At 39.3% G+C, this 18,137-nt stretch overlaps 2 protein-coding genes and 1 non-coding gene across 6 annotated transcripts in view; 2 read left to right on the top strand and 1 right to left on the bottom strand.

Moving 5' to 3' along the window:
- The window catches only part of col18a1a (collagen type XVIII alpha 1 chain a), a 70,134-nt gene extending 59,176 nt beyond the window's left edge, over positions 1 to 10,958 (top strand). For all 4 annotated transcript variants that reach the window (XM_044019075.1, XM_044019073.1, XM_044019074.1 and 1 more), the window contains 25 exons: positions 93 to 164; positions 397 to 423; positions 699 to 797; positions 1,027 to 1,062; positions 1,196 to 1,285; positions 1,531 to 1,563; positions 1,866 to 1,901; positions 3,566 to 3,625; positions 3,732 to 3,809; positions 3,934 to 3,969; positions 4,065 to 4,118; positions 4,914 to 4,985; positions 5,143 to 5,217; positions 5,372 to 5,402; positions 5,725 to 5,775; positions 5,870 to 5,904; positions 5,995 to 6,126; positions 6,779 to 6,932; positions 7,022 to 7,086; positions 7,184 to 7,312; positions 8,142 to 8,174; positions 8,262 to 8,585; positions 9,220 to 9,417; positions 9,660 to 9,775; positions 10,731 to 10,958. In XM_044019075.1, the coding sequence (XP_043875010.1) occupies positions 93 to 164; positions 397 to 423; positions 699 to 797; positions 1,027 to 1,062; positions 1,196 to 1,285; positions 1,531 to 1,563; positions 1,866 to 1,901; positions 3,566 to 3,625; positions 3,732 to 3,809; positions 3,934 to 3,969; positions 4,065 to 4,118; positions 4,914 to 4,985; positions 5,143 to 5,217; positions 5,372 to 5,402; positions 5,725 to 5,775; positions 5,870 to 5,904; positions 5,995 to 6,126; positions 6,779 to 6,932; positions 7,022 to 7,086; positions 7,184 to 7,312; positions 8,142 to 8,174; positions 8,262 to 8,585; positions 9,220 to 9,417; positions 9,660 to 9,775; positions 10,731 to 10,944 (2,250 nt within the window). In that variant the 3' untranslated portion in view covers positions 10,945 to 10,958. The remainder of the gene's footprint in view (positions 1 to 92; positions 165 to 396; positions 424 to 698; positions 798 to 1,026; positions 1,063 to 1,195; positions 1,286 to 1,530; positions 1,564 to 1,865; positions 1,902 to 3,565; positions 3,626 to 3,731; positions 3,810 to 3,933; positions 3,970 to 4,064; positions 4,119 to 4,913; positions 4,986 to 5,142; positions 5,218 to 5,371; positions 5,403 to 5,724; positions 5,776 to 5,869; positions 5,905 to 5,994; positions 6,127 to 6,778; positions 6,933 to 7,021; positions 7,087 to 7,183; positions 7,313 to 8,141; positions 8,175 to 8,261; positions 8,586 to 9,219; positions 9,418 to 9,659; positions 9,776 to 10,730) is intronic.
- Positions 2,661 to 2,733, bottom strand: trnak-uuu. Its single transcript has one exon. It is a non-coding gene; the product is annotated as a tRNA-Lys (tRNA).
- A 3,286-nt stretch (positions 10,959 to 14,244) lies between the features above and the next one.
- Positions 14,245 to 18,137, top strand: part of pcbp3 (poly(rC) binding protein 3) — a 60,045-nt gene continuing 56,152 nt past the window's right edge. The window contains exon 1 of the mRNA XM_044019435.1: positions 14,245 to 14,412. The gene's annotated coding sequence lies outside the window, so the exon portion shown is untranslated. The remainder of the gene's footprint in view (positions 14,413 to 18,137) is intronic.

The following is an 18,137-nucleotide window of genomic DNA, read 5'->3' as shown; positions in this document are numbered from 1 at the left end:
TTGGGTGGTGAACATTTACACGACCAGTCCTGTTGAAAATAAACTGTACATCATCATTTTGTTTGTCTTCAAATCTTTGTTGTCATTTGAAGGATGACATGGAAGGCTCTGGTGGCGGTTTCACCTACGGACGTTCCGGTGGCCGAGGACAGGAAGGAAAACAGGTCAGAGCTACGTAGCAACTTAAATGAGATTTAATATCCTGTAAAAGTTTAATAAAACAAACACTGAGTCTCAAATCGCCAATCAGCAACTTTAAAGGAATAGATCAGAAAGTGTCACTTACTCTAAATCAATATTTTATACAGTTATATACTTGCTTATTTAACCAGAATATTTTTTTTGCTGGAACTTTCAAATACACAATGAAGTTATACGTATGTTATGTGCTTTCAGGGTCCGCCTGGTTTACCTGGACTTCCGGTGAGTAAATAATGAATGTGATCGTGTTGTGGATATTATATTCTGAAAGTAAGATGCCCTTTGTTGTCAAACGACTAGAGATGAAATGCTAAAAAGCTACATTAGCAATGTAGCTGTAGAAGTTTGGTTTGGCCCATGTCCCTGTTTAGACAATTAAATTCACGTTCTGCTCCAAAATATAATTATTAATAATTATAATATGCTGTGGTGTTGAATTTGAAACAAAACAGAGGAATTTAAGTGGGTCTTTCCATAACTTGTACGTACCGCCTCAGGGTAAACCTGGATTCCCCGGCCTGCCGGGTCTGAAGGGCATTGAGGGTCCCATTGGACGAGATGGGCAACCTGGGTTGGATGGCTTCCCTGGACCTCAGGTAAAAAAAAAGAGAAGTAATTTCCCCTCTGAATGTGGCCCACACATTAAAAAAAATAATACATCATGCCCCACTGGATACGTGAGGACACAGTGTTATCAAAGCATGTCATGTTTGTAAGTTAACAGAGTAGCTTTGCACGATTATTTGTTTGAGCTTGTTAGAAAACGTGTGGAATGTGGATCTTTATTAAATGATTTTTCTGTGTAAATCTTCTTGAATTGCGTAGGGGCCAAGGGGTGACAAAGGTGACAAAGGAGAGAGGGTGAGTATCATCTGAAACCCTGAATATCTGTTTGTTTATACAATAAGCAAAGTGTCGATAAGCTGGTGATAATAATTCTTGGATGTCTTGGATTTCTTTTCCGTTTGTTTTTGATGTGGTGTGATGGTTTTAGGGTGAAGCAGGTCGTGATGGAACCGGACTTGCGGGTCCACCAGGCCCCCCCGGACCTCCAGGACAAATCATCTATTCCACATCTGGCAATGTGAGTAATATTAAATCATATGGTCATTTATTACTCCTGCAAAAAAAACAAAACTTTGTGTTGTAAGGAAATAGATTAACGGAGGTCAAAAATCCTGTGAGCTCCAGTTTGTTCCTCAAAGTTCAAATAACAACACACAGAATATGGACATTATTCTGCAGTATTCAAAATAGTTTACAGCTTATCTTAATTTATTCCTTTTATTCTTTATTCTAATGTATTTCTTTCTGTTTGTGTCCCTGTAGTTAGACGGTGTGGTCGGCGGTGTCGGGCCTCAGGTATGAATTCACATCTGCACAGTTACATAACGTCTCGAGTGCAAATGCGACGCGGTCATTTGTGCACAGTTCCTCTGTGTAACACTGATATAGCGATTATAATTATTGTAAAGTGGTTGATTAACTGGGAAATGACACAATTATACCACATGGTGAAACATGCAATCAACGTGTCCTTGGTTGTTTGGAGTAGCTATAAAGATTAATTAGCATGTTCTCAATAACGTCTGATCTGATGAAAGTGATTGAAATGTTGTGTAAAGTTGTTGAATTATGGCTTCATGCTTCGTTTTCCTGCACAGGGCGGACCTGGTTTGCCTGGTCAAGCTGGATTCCCTGTAAGTTTCCTTGTGTTACTTTACGTCTGTGTTTTATAGCCTTATACTGTATATATGAAGCTTATTATCAACAATAACTCCCTTTATTATTCTTCATTTATAAATCCATCCTTTGTCTGCTGCAAACATTATTTATCTTACAACGTGTCACGCAAACAGTGGATTTATAGCCTATAGACCAGGGGTGTCAAACTCATTTTTGTTCAGGGGCCACATACGGCACAATTTGATCTCAAGGGGGCCGGACCAGTAAAAATAGCAAAATAATAGAATAATAACCTATGAACAACAAGAACTCCTTTGTTTTTTCTCCTTTGTTTTACATTTAATGAAGGATAATTTTACAAAACATGAAATTTCTTGAGAAATATAAGTGCAATTTCAACAATATCATGCCTAAATTTACTATTTACACAGCACACTGGATCTATAAAGGCACAAACATTTAGTCACGGGTATCTGGAGCATTTGACATTACGTTTAGATTAGTGAGAAATTTTAACAAATTCATCCTGTGGGCCGGATTGGACCCTCTGGCGGGCCGGTTCTGGCCCCCGGGCCGTATGTTTGACACCCGTGCTTTAGACATTCAGCGTATTTTAATTCCTGCTATCATTTGGCATTTTACATGAATGCTGGGCTTGTCTGTTTGTTGTATGAGATCCCAGGTCATAATGATATTACCTGTGTAAATTAGATTACAAACATCCTTGAACATGATGTTTCCAGATAAGAGGGTGCTCCGCAAGAGGAGTACAGCACCTGAACAGGGACTTGAACCCTGGACCCTCAGATTAAAAGTCTGATGCTCTACCAACTGAGCTACACAGGCTTCGACAGCAAATATAAAGAACAACACAGAGTGGCCATAATTTCCACCCAGACCTTTTCACTGAAGTCCTGTCCCCCATGTGTATAAGAAGTCCTGCTCTCTGTAAGCACAGTTTATATTTACACAACTATGAAGCTCTAAGGCACATGTGTCAAACTGGTGGTCCGGGGGCCACATGTGGCCCTCCAATCGATTACATGCAGCCCGCCCACCACTGTGCAAGGTGTTGGAATAGAGACAGAATATTAGACTAAATGTATTTGCCGGCAATATTTTTATAATAGTAATAAGACATTGGGTTGTAATTATTGCTTTATTAAATGTATTACACTCAACATGAAATCATATATATTTAAGCTGTTTTAATCACAATTATTCTCGTCAATATTTGCTTCATTTTCAATTTAATTCTCCGTTTTTGTGCATCATAAATATGTTTTTATTGTGAATCATTTTATATCGAAACAAGCACTTCTGTCTAATATCATAATGAATATCTTATATTGCCCACCGGCTACTAAATAGTTGTTTTTTCCACTTTTTTTCCTCTGTGTCGGCCCCCGCTTGACCAGACTATATGCTCATTGGCCCCCAGGTCATTTGAGTTTGACACCCCTGCTCTCAGGCTTATTATAGTGATCAGCTTCATGAGGCTTTTTGTGAAAGCTTTTCTTAAATGACCTATAATAGCTCATAAAAATGTATAGCAGCATTATAGTGGAAAAATCCACAATAATGAAGGATTATTGTAGCTTGGACTAATCTAGAGGGACAAATTATTTTCCAGCTGAGTTTGTTTATGAATGTCACGTTTCCATTTTTCATCCTGCAGGGTCCCGTCGGACCAAAGGGTGACAGAGGTGACCCTGGTCTGCCTGGCTACGCAGTGAAGGTAAACTTTGGTTATTGCCTTTTATTTCCAACCATTAATCTAAACTGACTCCTCGTCAGCGCAACATGTCATTAAGTCTGTCTTGTTTGTCGCTCTCCGTGTTCAGGGTGAGAAAGGTGAGCCAGGCGTCGTCATCGGACCTGACGGAAATCTTCATCATCTGGACGGATTAAGAGGTTTGAAGGTGAGTCTCTCAGAAAAAAAGAATCATATAAGCTTCTTATATTTAAATGTGTGACTGTTTTAAAGTTGTGCACTCTGCTGTTACAGTTACAGTAACTAATCACCCTCTCTCCTCACACCCACAGGGAGACCATGGATCTCCTGGTCCTGTTGGACCGCCTGTAAGTGTCTAAGCATTTCTATCTAAGATATTCAGATGTACCAACACTGTTATTGTTACTAATATTGTCCTCTATTCCATTATTTATTGTTGTAGGGCCAGTACGGGCCTCCTGGCATCAAGGGTGAAATTGGAATGCCTGGAAGACCTGTAAGTGAATCTACTGTATCTTGGTGTCTGACTTTGGTTTATTTCCTCATGAATATAATATTACATTTCTAGTTTTATTTTACACTGGCACCTGCACAGTTTAAATTTCAACGATTGAAAGATCATTTATATTTATCATTCTACACTGACAAAACCCCCACGGGAGTGTATGTTTTTACATTTTATTGAGAATTTCTTTTAAAAATTATACCGACTTTGCTCTGGTGGTCCGAGTTACTGTCATTTCTCCATGATCAAATTTTGTGGCGAGGCGGAGATGAGGGATATAAAACCAGTTCTGCAGTCTGGAGTTTTCCCAGGAGAGCAGCAACTTCATGAAAGGATAAAAGTTTGGACAAATATGAGATCTGTCCATCTACCAAACTCTGGGCAAGAAGGCTCTTGAACTCATCAGTCTCTCTAACATCTATTTTGGTTTTATGACAGCAAGGGATGCTCTGCTTTCTCCAAAATATCCAAAAATAAATGGTCAAATACGTAGTGTTGTATTTACATTTTAAATATGTACATATATACATAATATGACAAAGTCCAGGAAAGCTCAGTGTCTTTTAGGAATAAATAACTGGGCCTGAAATAATAAATAACGACTTACCCTGTTTCAATAAAAGACAGTAACATTATATTGTCCCATCTCTACTGACCACACAAAGGTTTTAGAGACGTACTTGATAAAGTCAAGTGAGAGAGTAAATGAGAACAAGTTTTCATGTTGCTGCATTTTAGCCCCATGGTTTCAGTGCAATCGTGTAATCAATGACTTTCTCCCATCAGGGTCGCCCTGGTGTAAATGGATATAAGGGTGAGAAAGGAGAGTCTTCAGGTGGCGCTGGCTATGGCTACCCAGTAAGTATTAGCATTATAAACACAATCTGACACCACCTTGTTTAGCCCTCAGGCAAAAAATGTGTCATGAAATCAGTGAGAAGACACTTTTGGTTTGGCTGGATAGTGCAGAGTAACTGGTGTTCATATGAAGACTGAATCATTCTGCTTTCATCAGGGTGTCCCTGGTCCTCCAGGACCGCCTGGGCCACCTGGACCTCCTGGACCTCCCATTCCTCTTGATCGCTTCAATGTGAGTTGTCTCATGCAAGAACCATTTTATATTTAAATCATCTTTCAAGCCTAATTCGTCCTTGCATAGTTTAAATTTAAGCTTCTGACTTTATCTTGGATTTTTACTCTGTTGCTTCTGGTGTCATCGAGCCTTTTTCTCTCTCTGTTTTTAGCGCTATGATGAAACTTCAAGGAATTACCAAGGTATAGCCTCCTCTAACACACACACACATACACACACATACACAAACACCTAAGACATGATAATGTAAGACTGACAGATATTCAGAATGGAAAAGATAAGATTAAAAAGAAAAAAGCCTTTAGTTTTGGCTTAACTTCAGTTTGATTCAGCCTGGAGGAAATCCTTTGTACGCTAATTTGTCAAGAGATTAAGTTGTCAAGTCTTACCAGATTTATGGAGAATGTCCTGATAAAACATTGTCACCACTATCATAAATATGACGGCACAGTTTGTCCGATACACCTGAGGGATAAATGTGATAAATGTGATGTTTTGTTGTAGTAAAGGGGGAAAAAGGAGAGCGAGGCGACAGAGGAATTCCAGGAATCCCAGGTAAATCTTTACCCCTTTTCATGGCATCTTTATTAAATACAAATAGCTGCTTTGAAGTCATAGTTACTAAAATATCTGTTTCTTTTCCCACTAGGAACAGCTTCAAATTTTGATATTTATGCATTCAAGGTAAACAAGACAATGGCAATACCACCAGGTGTATTCGTTTGATGAGGGACTGGAAGAAAACGACTCTAATGTCTAAACTGTTTCCAACAGAATGAAATGAAGGGAGAGACTGGTGAAGCAGGTGTGAAGGGAGAAAAGGGAGAGCCCGGTGGTGGATATTATGACCCACTTTTTGGAGGAACCCAGGGCCCAGCGGGGCCTCCCGGGAAACCAGGCCTAACAGTGAGTACTGAGAGTATAACGTTGTGTTCGAGAAAGTCCAAAAACAACCTGCGCTCAGCATATAAACAGTTTTTAAATATAAATAATCAAAACCTTTTGTTTAATTTGAACTTACTGATATTTTTGAAACCTGGATTCAGTCCATAGAGTATTCCCGGGCCAAAGCCTACACTTAGACCACATAGAACATCTGTGAGGACATCTGTAGATGTTCCTATAGAGTCCCTTCTTCAGTGCTAAAATGGTAAAGTTTACGCTCCTGAACCGAGCGAGTTCTCCACTCTTCTTCAGTGTCAGCTGTGTCAGGTATTTCTTTTCTTTTTCTTTATATTCAGTGAAATCACGGCGCGTCAGCTCATCATTGCTAGACGCTGACTCCAGCTGTTTCCCCCCCCCGGTCTTTATAATATATTCACTTAATCACATCATGCTTGATGTGAACTGAGTGCATAGAAATTCACCTCCAAATCATTTTCACTTTTCTGCCATTTATTTGCGTCACAGTTGGCTCTAAAAAACCCAATGATTTATTTTAAAATTATTTTAAAGTGCTGATACACTTATTCCGACGTATTCAGAATTTATAGTATATTCAATTTCACCCAAATATTACACACTGCACCTTGTAATACATCTCTTTTTCTATTGTAAGGGTCCAAAGGGAGATTCTATTATTGGACCCCCTGGGCCCCAGGGTCCACCAGGGCCAACAGGCGTAGGTTATGATGGACGCCCAGGTTCTCCTGGACCACCTGGACCTCCAGGACCTCCAGGCTCTTTTCCTGGAGCGTACAGGCCAAATCATTGTAAGTGCACTCACGCAGTTCCTTCTACACTTGAAATAGAGGTGACTTTTTACATGCTATCATTAACAAGCTTTTGTTTTGCTTTAAAGCCGTCAATGTCCCTGGACCTCCAGGCCCTCCAGGTCCACCTGGAACTCCCGGTCACTCCTCTAGTGTAAGTGCCATCACTCTGTTTTAATAAATGTGAATATTCAGCAGACACTTGCAATAAGTTCATCAAATAAATCACAGACACATGTGTTTTTCCACAGGTTATAGTGTTGAGGTCCTATGACACCATGATTGCCTCTGCCAGACGTCAGTCAGAGGGCAGCCTCATCTACATCATCGACAAAGCAGACCTCTATTTAAGAGTACGCGATGGACTGCGGCAAGTCATGGTACGGCAATCTGCTTTTTCCCTTTCTCTCTCCTCGTCGTCTTATGAAGTGCTTTGAATTTTTAACTCATAGCTTAAGGTGGTTACTAAAGCAGTGGTAAATACCATGGAATTTTAATACAGCCCAACTTTAAAGCTGCTCCTTTTATCAAATTTGGGAAAATACATCAAAATAACTTCACATAACCAGAGATACACACAGATTAATGAATAAATATGTATTTTCTGGCAGGCATCCTTATTGGTAGTTATCTAAAGATACTGTAGCCAGAATTGTTACGGTGTTATTATTATGACACTTCTACTATGATTTGCGATGATTTACAGATTCTGCAAATTATTTTCCATCATGGGAGACTTTGACTAGTTCAGAGAGAACGGGGCCCTCCTCTCGGACGTTCTCCTAGGACAGTGACAGGATTGTGTCTGTTTTGTGCTCATTTGAAGGGAGAATATCAACACAGAGAGCTACAGTCCCCCAAAATTTTAGTATTTTAATAACCTGCACCAGTAACTCAAATGAGTTTAACACATTTAGCTGTTTCTGCTCACCTATTTATTGTTCAGCAGCTTATTGTAATTCTTCACTTCAAGCGTTTTCTTAATTTATGTTGAAAGGTTATGCAAAATCTTCACAGAATTATGACAAATGTAAATGTTTTATTCATATTCACATACTCTTATATGCCTGAAAACATTTACATTTTTGAATATAAAAAAGATAGAGTGAGGTGTCTCCTGTAACTAAGTATCTTGTATGTATTGTGGAACAGTTGTGATGTCACAAAGTGTTTTCCATGATGAACAACTTTATTTCCCTCCTCTCTCAGCTGGGAGTGTACCAACCCTTCTTTAGAGATCTGGTAAGTAAACTCTACGAAAACAAAACAAAAGAGAAGCTAACAAAAATAGAGCTTGACCCTCTTTTTCTCACTGGTTTCTCTTTGCAGGAGAATGAGGTGGCAGAGGTCCAGCCGCCGCCTGTGATCCTGTATCCTCAGTCCCAGGACCAGTCCCAAAACAACGGAGCCGGTCACTACTCCCAGGGCGGCTCCTCCATACGTCCCATCGAGCCTCCGCCGCGGCCGCCTACAGATCCCAGATTTCCCCCACAGTACGACCCCAGGTTCCCAGACCCCAGACACACCGGCCACACGGATGGGACATTAGTCACCGAGAGGACGGAGAACAGATTCCCCGTCACGCCACAGAGACGACCCAGTGTGCCTCTGCCACAGCCTGGAGTACATGTGCACACAGCATCAGCATCAGGAGTGAGTAGTAGCAAGTCATTTTCCAAACTTACAACTTACTAACTTTGTCATATGTAAATCTGTGGTTCTCGCTATAGACATGTTTAGATACTACATTACTGAGCCGCACAGAGGAAGGGATTCTTGTTTTGATGTCAAGACAGACAGAGGCAACAGCAACATGGGGCTAATAAAGCGAGACGGTTGTAAACTGACTGAAAACACAAAGACATTTCTACAAAAATTAATAGAATTGAATTCTGCTGCTCGTAAAATCCAGTCATAAAGCAGTTTGATGGGATATAAACACGTCTTACTCCCGTCTATATTGGTGTATACACACAACCACCCCCTTATCAGGTCTGATAGTATTGCTTGACAGCCTGTTTTCACTTGAAGGGTTAGAGGCAGAATAATAACATCGACAAAAAAGTAGCCAAGAGTATCTTCTAGATGTCTTTTAAAACACAGCTCTGTTTAAAACACAAGACTATTGGATCATATATTTCCCTGAATATTACAGAGGCATGATTCAAATAATCTATAGTACAAAACAAAATAGTAATCAAAACAGCTTTTAATTTAGTTGTCCATGTTGCGGCTTTAGTCAGAGCGTTATGTGACTGATGTCTAATATCAACGTGTCTTTCCACAGCTGCATCTCATCGCCTTGAACGCTCCCCAAACTGGTAACATGCGAGGAATCCGCGGGGCAGACTTCCTGTGCTTCCAGCAGGCCCGCGCCGTGGGCCTGAAGGGAACCTTCAGAGCGTTCCTGTCCTCCAAGCTCCAGGACCTGCACACCATCGTCCGCAGGTCGGACAGGGAGAACCTCCCCATCCTGAATCTCAAGGTGAGATGTTGTTGAGTCATAGGCGGCGACGGGACACTGGTGGTTCTGTTTGCACTTCAGTGGTCGGTCCGTGAAGGCTGAACAGGAACTTTTGACACGATTTGATTAATCCTGTGGCTGTGTAGATCACTTAAAGGTACAGTGTGTAAAATGTAGCTGCTGGGAAACAAACACTGGCTCCAGGAGAGTTTTTTGTGTTTTACTACTATGTCTTCACAAATGATTCTGTCTCCTCCTTTCAGGACCAAGTATTGTTTAGCAGTTGGGACTCGATCTTTGGTGACGATGCGAGCAAAATGAGTGAGAATATACCGATCTACTCCTTTGATGGCAGAGACATCGTCAGGGACAGCGCGTGGTGAGTGTGTCAAAAACACCAATAAGGAACAGAGCTGTTCATGTTACCATGTTACCTTTTTTTTTCTTCTTTTTTTTAACGTCGAACTTACTGTAGATCACATTTTTCCAGGACACAGAAATCTGATCATCAATCCACTGTTTCTAATCAGACTTGTGTCACCTCAGTCTATGGTCCTAGATCAATGATACGTGACCATTTGAGATGAGTGCGAGCTGTCATGTTTGAGTTTTAATAGAATTTGTGGGGCAGGGAAGTCATCCAAGCCCAACTGTAGGCAAATCAAGCAATATTCAAGTATACATGCAAAGCTTTTCAGAGGACATTCATGTTCATATAAAAGTCCAGTGTGAGACATTTGTAGTTATGAACCTGTGTTGAATCAGAGTTGAACGATCAGTTTTCAGGGCTACAACTAACGATCACTTTCATAATCGATTCATCGAGTAATCGTCAGGTAATGCTGTCTAATGTCTTGTTTTGTCCACAAACCAAAATGATTCAGTTTTTTTATGATTTCTTTTGTTATAAGGAGCAAAGAAACCAGAAAATATTCACCTTTAAAAACTGAAAAATCACAAAACTTGTTTCAGTTCTTTAAAAAAACAAAACACTCAAGTACCTACTATTTAACTATACAATAGGAAAATATATGCAAAAATCTCATCACCATGATTGTTTTTAAATCAGATATTGATGATTATCACAGTAAAAGTCTGTCTACTGAGTGAAAGTTCAGTTAAACAGTGAAACATTTCTCACATTTGAGGTAAAACATTCATAATAATTATGTGTTACATGTCAAAATTGTATAAACTATGTCAGTATTTACTGAAATTGAAGAAAATGATATCGTAGTACATACAGTTATTGAATTAACACCTAATGTGAAGCATATGCAGTGTATAATTCCACATTTTCTGACCTTCCCGCTGGTTTTCTTGTTCTGCCACAGGCCAGAGAAAATGGTCTGGCACGGATCGGACAACAAAGGCCACCGGCAAACAGACCACTACTGTGAAACATGGCGAGCAGGTGACCGCGCGGTCACTGGTCTGGCATCAGCGCTCCAGAGCGGCCACATCCTGCAGCAGACGTCCAGCAGCTGCTCCGGCTCATACATCGTCCTTTGCATTGAGAATGCCTTCATCACACAGTCCAAAAAATAAATCCATCCATCCTTTTTTGTTTGTTTGTTTGTTTTATTCTGGGCCCCTCTTAAACACAGTTTTTAGTGTCCAAGCAGCAGATTCCCTGCTCACACTCGCTGTGAACACGCTGCGTCTGATGAACTGGTCCCGCCGCTCTTTGCCCCAGCAGAGACACTTTGCATCGTCTGCTCCTCCCCTCACCAAAGAGTTGGGTTGAACAGAGAGCGGCTGACTGCTCCTTTTTCTTCAGGCACTGGCAAATATTTACCTTTTAAGAGGTGGAACAACAGCAGAGAAGTTTAACACATTCTCAAATTGTATCCTTTTTTTTTTTTTTAATTCTGTATATTACATGTTTGTTGTATGTTCTTTATTGTTTTTATTTGATGTTATCAATGTTTTACATTTTGAATTGTTTTTAAAATTGCTATATCCATCCTGTTTTTGTTTAATTTTTAGGTATGGATCATTTCCATTTTTTTACAATTGCATCTTTAGAATTGTGGGTTATGACGGGGTACAGCAGACTTTTAAGGATTATTTTAAATTTTAAAGATGATAATAGATATTTATTTTTAAATGAAGTTATGTAAGGATGAGTTAAAAAGAAAATGATTTGGGGAAAAAATTCAGAAAAAAAAAAAGCTCCATACCCTCATTTATATTCTAGCACAGCACAGAGAATTTAATTTTTTATTTGTTTTTCAAAAGAGCTTCTGATCAGAAACTGTTCCTTTTTACAGAACCAGGACTGCATCATGCAATACACTCATACACATGTTTACCACTTCTTCTTTATATATATATAAGCATTAGTCCTCACATATGGACTGTAACTGTTACTGTGACTTAAGATGCTTTTACTTCACCCAAAATTCAAATTCAAATTGAAAGCCGTGAGTTGTGTGGAAATGATTCTGGTGCTAATGGTCTAGGGAATAGAAAAAAAAAGCCTCACATTGAATTTCAGAGACTAACTTGGTCTTAGTGCTACTAAATGTGTTGACTGAACCTGTGGATGTCCATTTTTATTTTTTATTTTATAACAAAAAATGTGCTGTACTGTTTCTCCCAAGCACTGAATTAAAGTCTTTTTCAACCACAGCGTGGTGACTGATGTTGAAACAAATGGAACCATCTCGTGGTTGTGATTGACCTTGGATGCTTTCACTCCTGCAGCTCTGACCAGCAGCTTTATGTTCTGCCCACAGGGATTAAATTGCACCGACTCGGCCACAAATCAGCTTTTCCGGTGACACCTTCGTCATACATCATCTATTAATCTTCAGCATCTGTACGATAATTCACTTAAATCATCACCTCCGTTCTATTGGACTGTGTTTATGTACTGTTGGCCATCATGGAGGAAAATTGGATAACCTTACACTATAAATAAATAAATAAACATCACCAAAATGGGGAAATTAATATCCCCAAAAAATGTCCCAAAAAATACATATATGTCATGGTACTGCTACAGTGAGTCTGTTTGCAGCGAGTGTCAACCTGTCGTCACCTGCAACCAGGCTCCTGGACGAAACCAGCTGTCAATCACACTAGTGTCCATTTTTCGACTGATGAAGACCTGAAGACCTCCAGGAAATGTTTACTCACAAGCAGTTGAGAAAAAGGTTCATTTTCCCATTGAGTTTGCATACACAGTATTTTCACTTCATGGCTGGCTTCAGGTTCTCCCGCCGGGTTCTCCAGTTTCCTCCCACAGTCCAAAAAACACGCAATTTGGGGATTAGGTAAATTGGACGCTCTAAATTGACCATAGGTGCGATTGTGAGAGTGGGTGTTTGAGTGTGAGAGGCCTATCGCCCTGTCAGCTGAGATTGGCACAGCAGGACCCTCATGTGGGGATAAAGCGGTCGAAGATGGACGGATGTATATGGTTTGCAGCTTAATCCTCATGTCAGTCAGTGGTAGAACTGGAAAATGCAGCAATATAGTCATTCTATTTAATCTTGTGGTCACTGCCACCTCCAACTGTGGTTTCAAATCAGATGTCTTTTTGTCTGCTGGTTTGTGTAGCTCATGGCAGTTACTGTCAATCAGGATCATTTAAGACGAACACATGATTCACATGGGATGCAACCAAGAAAACACTGGCGACATTTATTTTGACCAGGCAGAAAAATGTTACTCCTCAGACTTTAGGATTGAAATGGTTTTAATAATTTCAGTGTATTCACTCCATGTGAGTGTGTAACATGGGTGTAAAACTGCAGCTTGATTAGTTGGCTGTAGATCTTCAAGTAATGTGGATTTTAACTGAATTAGGTCACCAGTCTTTTTGGCGATGGATTATGAAAACCCCTTAAATCTCTTCTTTAACATACAGTAGCAGTATGGAGGCATTTCAAGATAATACTTGATTAAGAAGATTAATTTGATTTATTCAGAGTTGGCCTAATTTGGTGCTTCTTTTAAAATTATATGGCCACAATTTCAATTAGCTAAGGTGTTAGTATCTGACTCATTAGGGCTTATTGCGTATTATACTTGGATATCTATATTTTTTTGGAAGGGCAGTTATTTTTTTTAATGTCAAGTTAATTTTTATTTTTGTCCACTGGGGAGAAGCAGTGACTCACTTATTTGCAGGATTCACACAGTGACATGAAACAGGCGAAAATATATCAAGCCCAAACTGTGAGGATGAGACCCACCAAGTATAATAATTCAGTATGTGTGGGTTGTCATTTTCTTTACAAATTATTTAGATTAAATAATAAGCATTATTATAGATGTTGTCCATGATGAGATTACAACACGGTTGGACAGCAGTGAGTGTGAGATGTGGCGCAACAAAGACGTTGACCATCATGTGTATGATGAATATTAAATATAATATACTTTAATTTTAAACTACTTTTTTAAGGTACAGTGTGTAAACAGGTCTTATATTAATTTTAGACCCCGTTTTGTGCTTCTATACTACATGAAATATTCTAAATCGAGCTAATTTATGTAGAGTTACTAAGAGGAAATAAAGCTAGCCGCTAATCAATACTACTACGACTATTACTACTACTAATAATAACACTACTGCCACTAATAATAGCAATAATAAGTGGACTGGGTAAGTAAGGAAGTGTTATACCAAGGTAGAAAATGATATACAATTCGTGAGACAAAGAAAACGTAAGTTAAGGGAAAAAGAAAGAAACTGGGAGATCCCAGTGACATTGAAGGTAACACACAGGTGGCTGTCACGTGACGTGTAATCACTGAGGAACAACATGGCGGCTGAAGAAGAAGTCAACAGTTAATTGCAGGTTGTTGCGATAGTTTGTAGTTTGAATTACACGCGGCGTTCATGTAAAAAAATAAATAAACAAGCTGTAACGTAATTCTGAAGAATTTGTGATACAACACAAGTGAAAATGTTCTTAAAGCGCGCGCGACTGCGTGACGAATCACCATCGTCACGTGCTGCACCAGATGAAACCTACCGGATCGTAACGCCTAACTACACAGGTAAGTGTGTATGTACACACTGAGTAAATCTGTAATTTACACTCAATTTGGGTGTCGATGCCCCTCAGAACAGGATAATTTGAACAAAATTGTTCATAAAACCCATTTAAAACAAACTACACAATAAGTAATGTTCATAAACAACAAAAACAATCTAACAAAATTAATCTGTTGATTATTTTCTTGATGATTCAATTGGTTATTTGGTTAGTAAAATTATGAAAAAAAAAATCAGAAAAATGTTGATTGCTGTCTTCCAAGCCTCAAAATGATCATCTTCATCAAATATTTCATCCACAAACCAGTTTTAATCAGTTTGAATGATCTCTTTGTTATGTGGAGCAAATAAATATATAAATATTCACATTTAAGAAGCTAAAAAAAACAGAGCTTGTTGTAATTATCTAGAAACACACTCAAACCAATTAATTTATTTATTGACTAATCATTGCAGCCCAACATTCAGTGTAGGTATTCTTTATTCCTCAAAATAAGATCAGTACAGAAGAAAATGCTCATAATAAATTCCACAGAAAACACATAATTCACACAGCTTCTTTTCTTCCTCATCATTTTTTAATCTGCCAACCTCCAGGGTAAGGGGAAGGATTCTTAGTCATAGGTGATCAACTAAAGACCTCTGACTTTTGATACGTTTTAATGTAAGATTAAGCGGGTTTTTTTACATTTTTCTACAGCCAGTAAGTTACTTTTTGTTGTGTTCACACCGCATGATAAATTATTGTGATAAATATACTGTAGTCCATAAAGAATAGTGTGATTCACGCCAAAGAAAAATGTTCTTATTCACCCTGTTTTCTGACATATTAATGCAGGAGTGTGTAACTTTTAGGGATGTAATTCATTTTTTTGTTGTTTGTTGTTGATATTATTCTGCCTCTGTTTGGGCTTGGTGGTATAACTTTTGTATGCTGCTTCCTGTATCTGAAAACTGGCTCTGTCAAGCAATACTATCAGACCAGGCTGAGGGAGCATTTGTGTGTATACAGTGGCAGCTAGTGAGAGGTGGATGGTCGAACGACTGGATTTTTTTAAATCAGTAGAATTCCCTTCTGAAACATTCTTATTAGTGTTTTCAGTCATGATCCAACCTGTTTGCAGCTGTCTCGCTTTACTTGTGCAGTGTCCAGTGTTGCGTCCATTTGTCTTGACCTCCTGTATGCAGCACGGCATGCTTGCCGGGCTACAGACGATCCAAACACGGCTATATTTTGGAACACTGAGTGAGTCGGTGGAGCTGATGGGCCTAATAGGCATTGTGTGAACTCATTTGACTATAGTTTAAGTACAAGTTACAATCCTCATTGACTCAGGAATCTGTGTCACTGTAAAAACCTAAAATAAAGAGCAAATTTTGGATGCAGCTGTGCCTGCAATTGATAAGAGTTGTTGTAGTGATGAGAATGATGGGATTAATGGGTTAGTGTCCTGACGGCTCTGGCTTACAGCAGCAGCACAGTGTTTTTCCCCCCTCTTGCTGTTATTTTAGCACATGCGTATGACAGAAATAAAGATAAACATTGAGTACGAAATGCCAAAACAAACCAGCTACGGGTGCGTTTAAGCTTGTAATTCAAAAATAGTTGTTGTGAAGAGAAAAGTCGATATGGAGAGGAGCGATCTGAGGTCGTCCGTGAACGATGGGCAGGTCTACATGCAAAAGGAAGCATGCATATGTATACCATGAAGCTCTCAGAAGAGATCAACAGTATACAGCAGTTCTGTTTTCAAAGACGATCCTGTAACTGTACGTCGCAGAAGGAGTCGATCCTGATTAGTTATTGCACTCTCTGCAGCCATCTTCACAAGTTACTGCGCTCTTATACCGAGACAGCCTCATCTAATAATGAGAAATGTGTCAGTATTTTCATTTGATTTAATTTTATTATCACACAGCACAAGATGGAATGTAAACAGTGAAATTGTTTCAGTTAAACTGGCGTGACATATTACAACACGGAGCAAAAACCCAAACAAACAAATTTAGGAGTGTTTGAACTATGGCTGCAATGATTAATCAATTACTTAATTTATCAGCAACAAGTTTTCAATATTTTCTGGTTTCTTTGCTCCATATAACAAATAAATAATTTATATTAAATCATGTTGGTTGGCAGATGAATCGGCGATGGAAATAATCATTAGTTGCAGCTGTATTTTGACGTGTGAGTCAGTTGCTGTTATAAGATTTCAGATTAAGTGCATATATGACAACATGTTCCCTGACTTGAGTTATTTTTAGGAATGCAAGAGAAAATAAATAACAGTAAGACACACTACCTATTTTTAATATTCAAAGAAAAAGCTTGTTTTATGCACATTATTATTACGTATTGTGTGAATAAGAAGAATGAAATGGACAACATGGTATCAAAAATGATCCACTACATACTTTTTACTGTATCAGCATGATAAAATACTGTTAGTTTAGACTCTTAGAACCCGTGAACATAAAAACTTGCTTGCTTTTGAATGTTGTCATACTTATAATCTCATGGATTTGTGTGATCGACAGTCCTGTAATTGAATCCTGGAGAGCAAACTTTGCTGGGGTCACTTTGACATTTCTGTAAACTTCTACATTAAATAAGTGAAGCCTGAAGGCGTTCATCCTCGCCGGTATGTCAACTGAGAATCGAGTGTGGCTTATTTGTACCCAAATTTATCCATTCGCCAACACTAATGAAAAAAAAAAATTACATTTCCCTAAAAAAAATAATCAGTAAATACAGACAGTCCCCACTCAATGTAATCAAATCTGCCGCTTAGGCGTTTTGGCCCACCGAGCATCCTTACGAGAGCGATTAGGCTTATAATAATTCCCTGTTTGGAAGAAAATAAAGTAGCGTAATAACTCCTGTCCAATCCCTCACTGTCCCCGCTTGAGTAAATCTTCAGGAAAAAAAATAAACAAACTAACTCACTGAGTGGCATATCATCCATTTAGGTCTTGACTGACTGCAGTTAGAGTGGGCAGGGGGTGGTCGGGATGTAACGACCCACAGCTGGCTTTGCTGCGCAGTGCTATCACGCTGGCTGCCTGGGGGAAGCTATATTTAGTGGGTGCTAAGTAATAGCTAAGTACAATGAAATGATCCGGCGACAGTAATTATACAACGAGGTGACAAGCAGATATCGAGTGGGAGCGGAAAGCCACACTTATCAGATCTCTGGACTGTGTTTATGTGACGTCGGGTGACTCACCGGCTGCTGCTGCTGCGCTAACTTAAATCCACTACTTTCACTTTGCAACCTCCCCAGTGTGTTAAATCTGAGAGAGGAGATGCCTCATGTTACTGCGATACCAACCTCAATCCTTTTTCATACAGGAAGCGCAGCGTGACTGGGCTGCCATCACGTCCTCCAGTGTCACCACTTTAATGGATTGTGTCTCATAGTAGTCCAACAGTTCACCCCCACACACACATTAAAGGGTAATGAAGAGGACCTGAAGCAACATTTGTGTAGTGACTGAAGTACTTAAGTCCTACCGCAAGGCTTTTACATTTCACTGACATTTAGATAGATAATGAGCAACAATCCCCCAGTCTCTAAATCCCCCCGTGAATCCACTGGCATTTAAGTCTATTTTTTCCCCCCTCCTGACTTTAAATATTTGATGAGGAGGGATGTTATCTAGAGAGGATATTCCTGGCATTGTGCAGATAGGCTTTGGCCACTTGGTCATACATCATACTCTCCTT

The sequence above is a fragment of the Solea senegalensis genome, linkage group LG2 (assembly GCF_019176455.1).
Source record: "Solea senegalensis isolate Sse05_10M linkage group LG2, IFAPA_SoseM_1, whole genome shotgun sequence".
NCBI lineage: Eukaryota > Metazoa > Chordata > Actinopteri > Pleuronectiformes > Soleidae > Solea > Solea senegalensis.
This window is presented reverse-complemented; position numbering and strand designations above follow the sequence as displayed.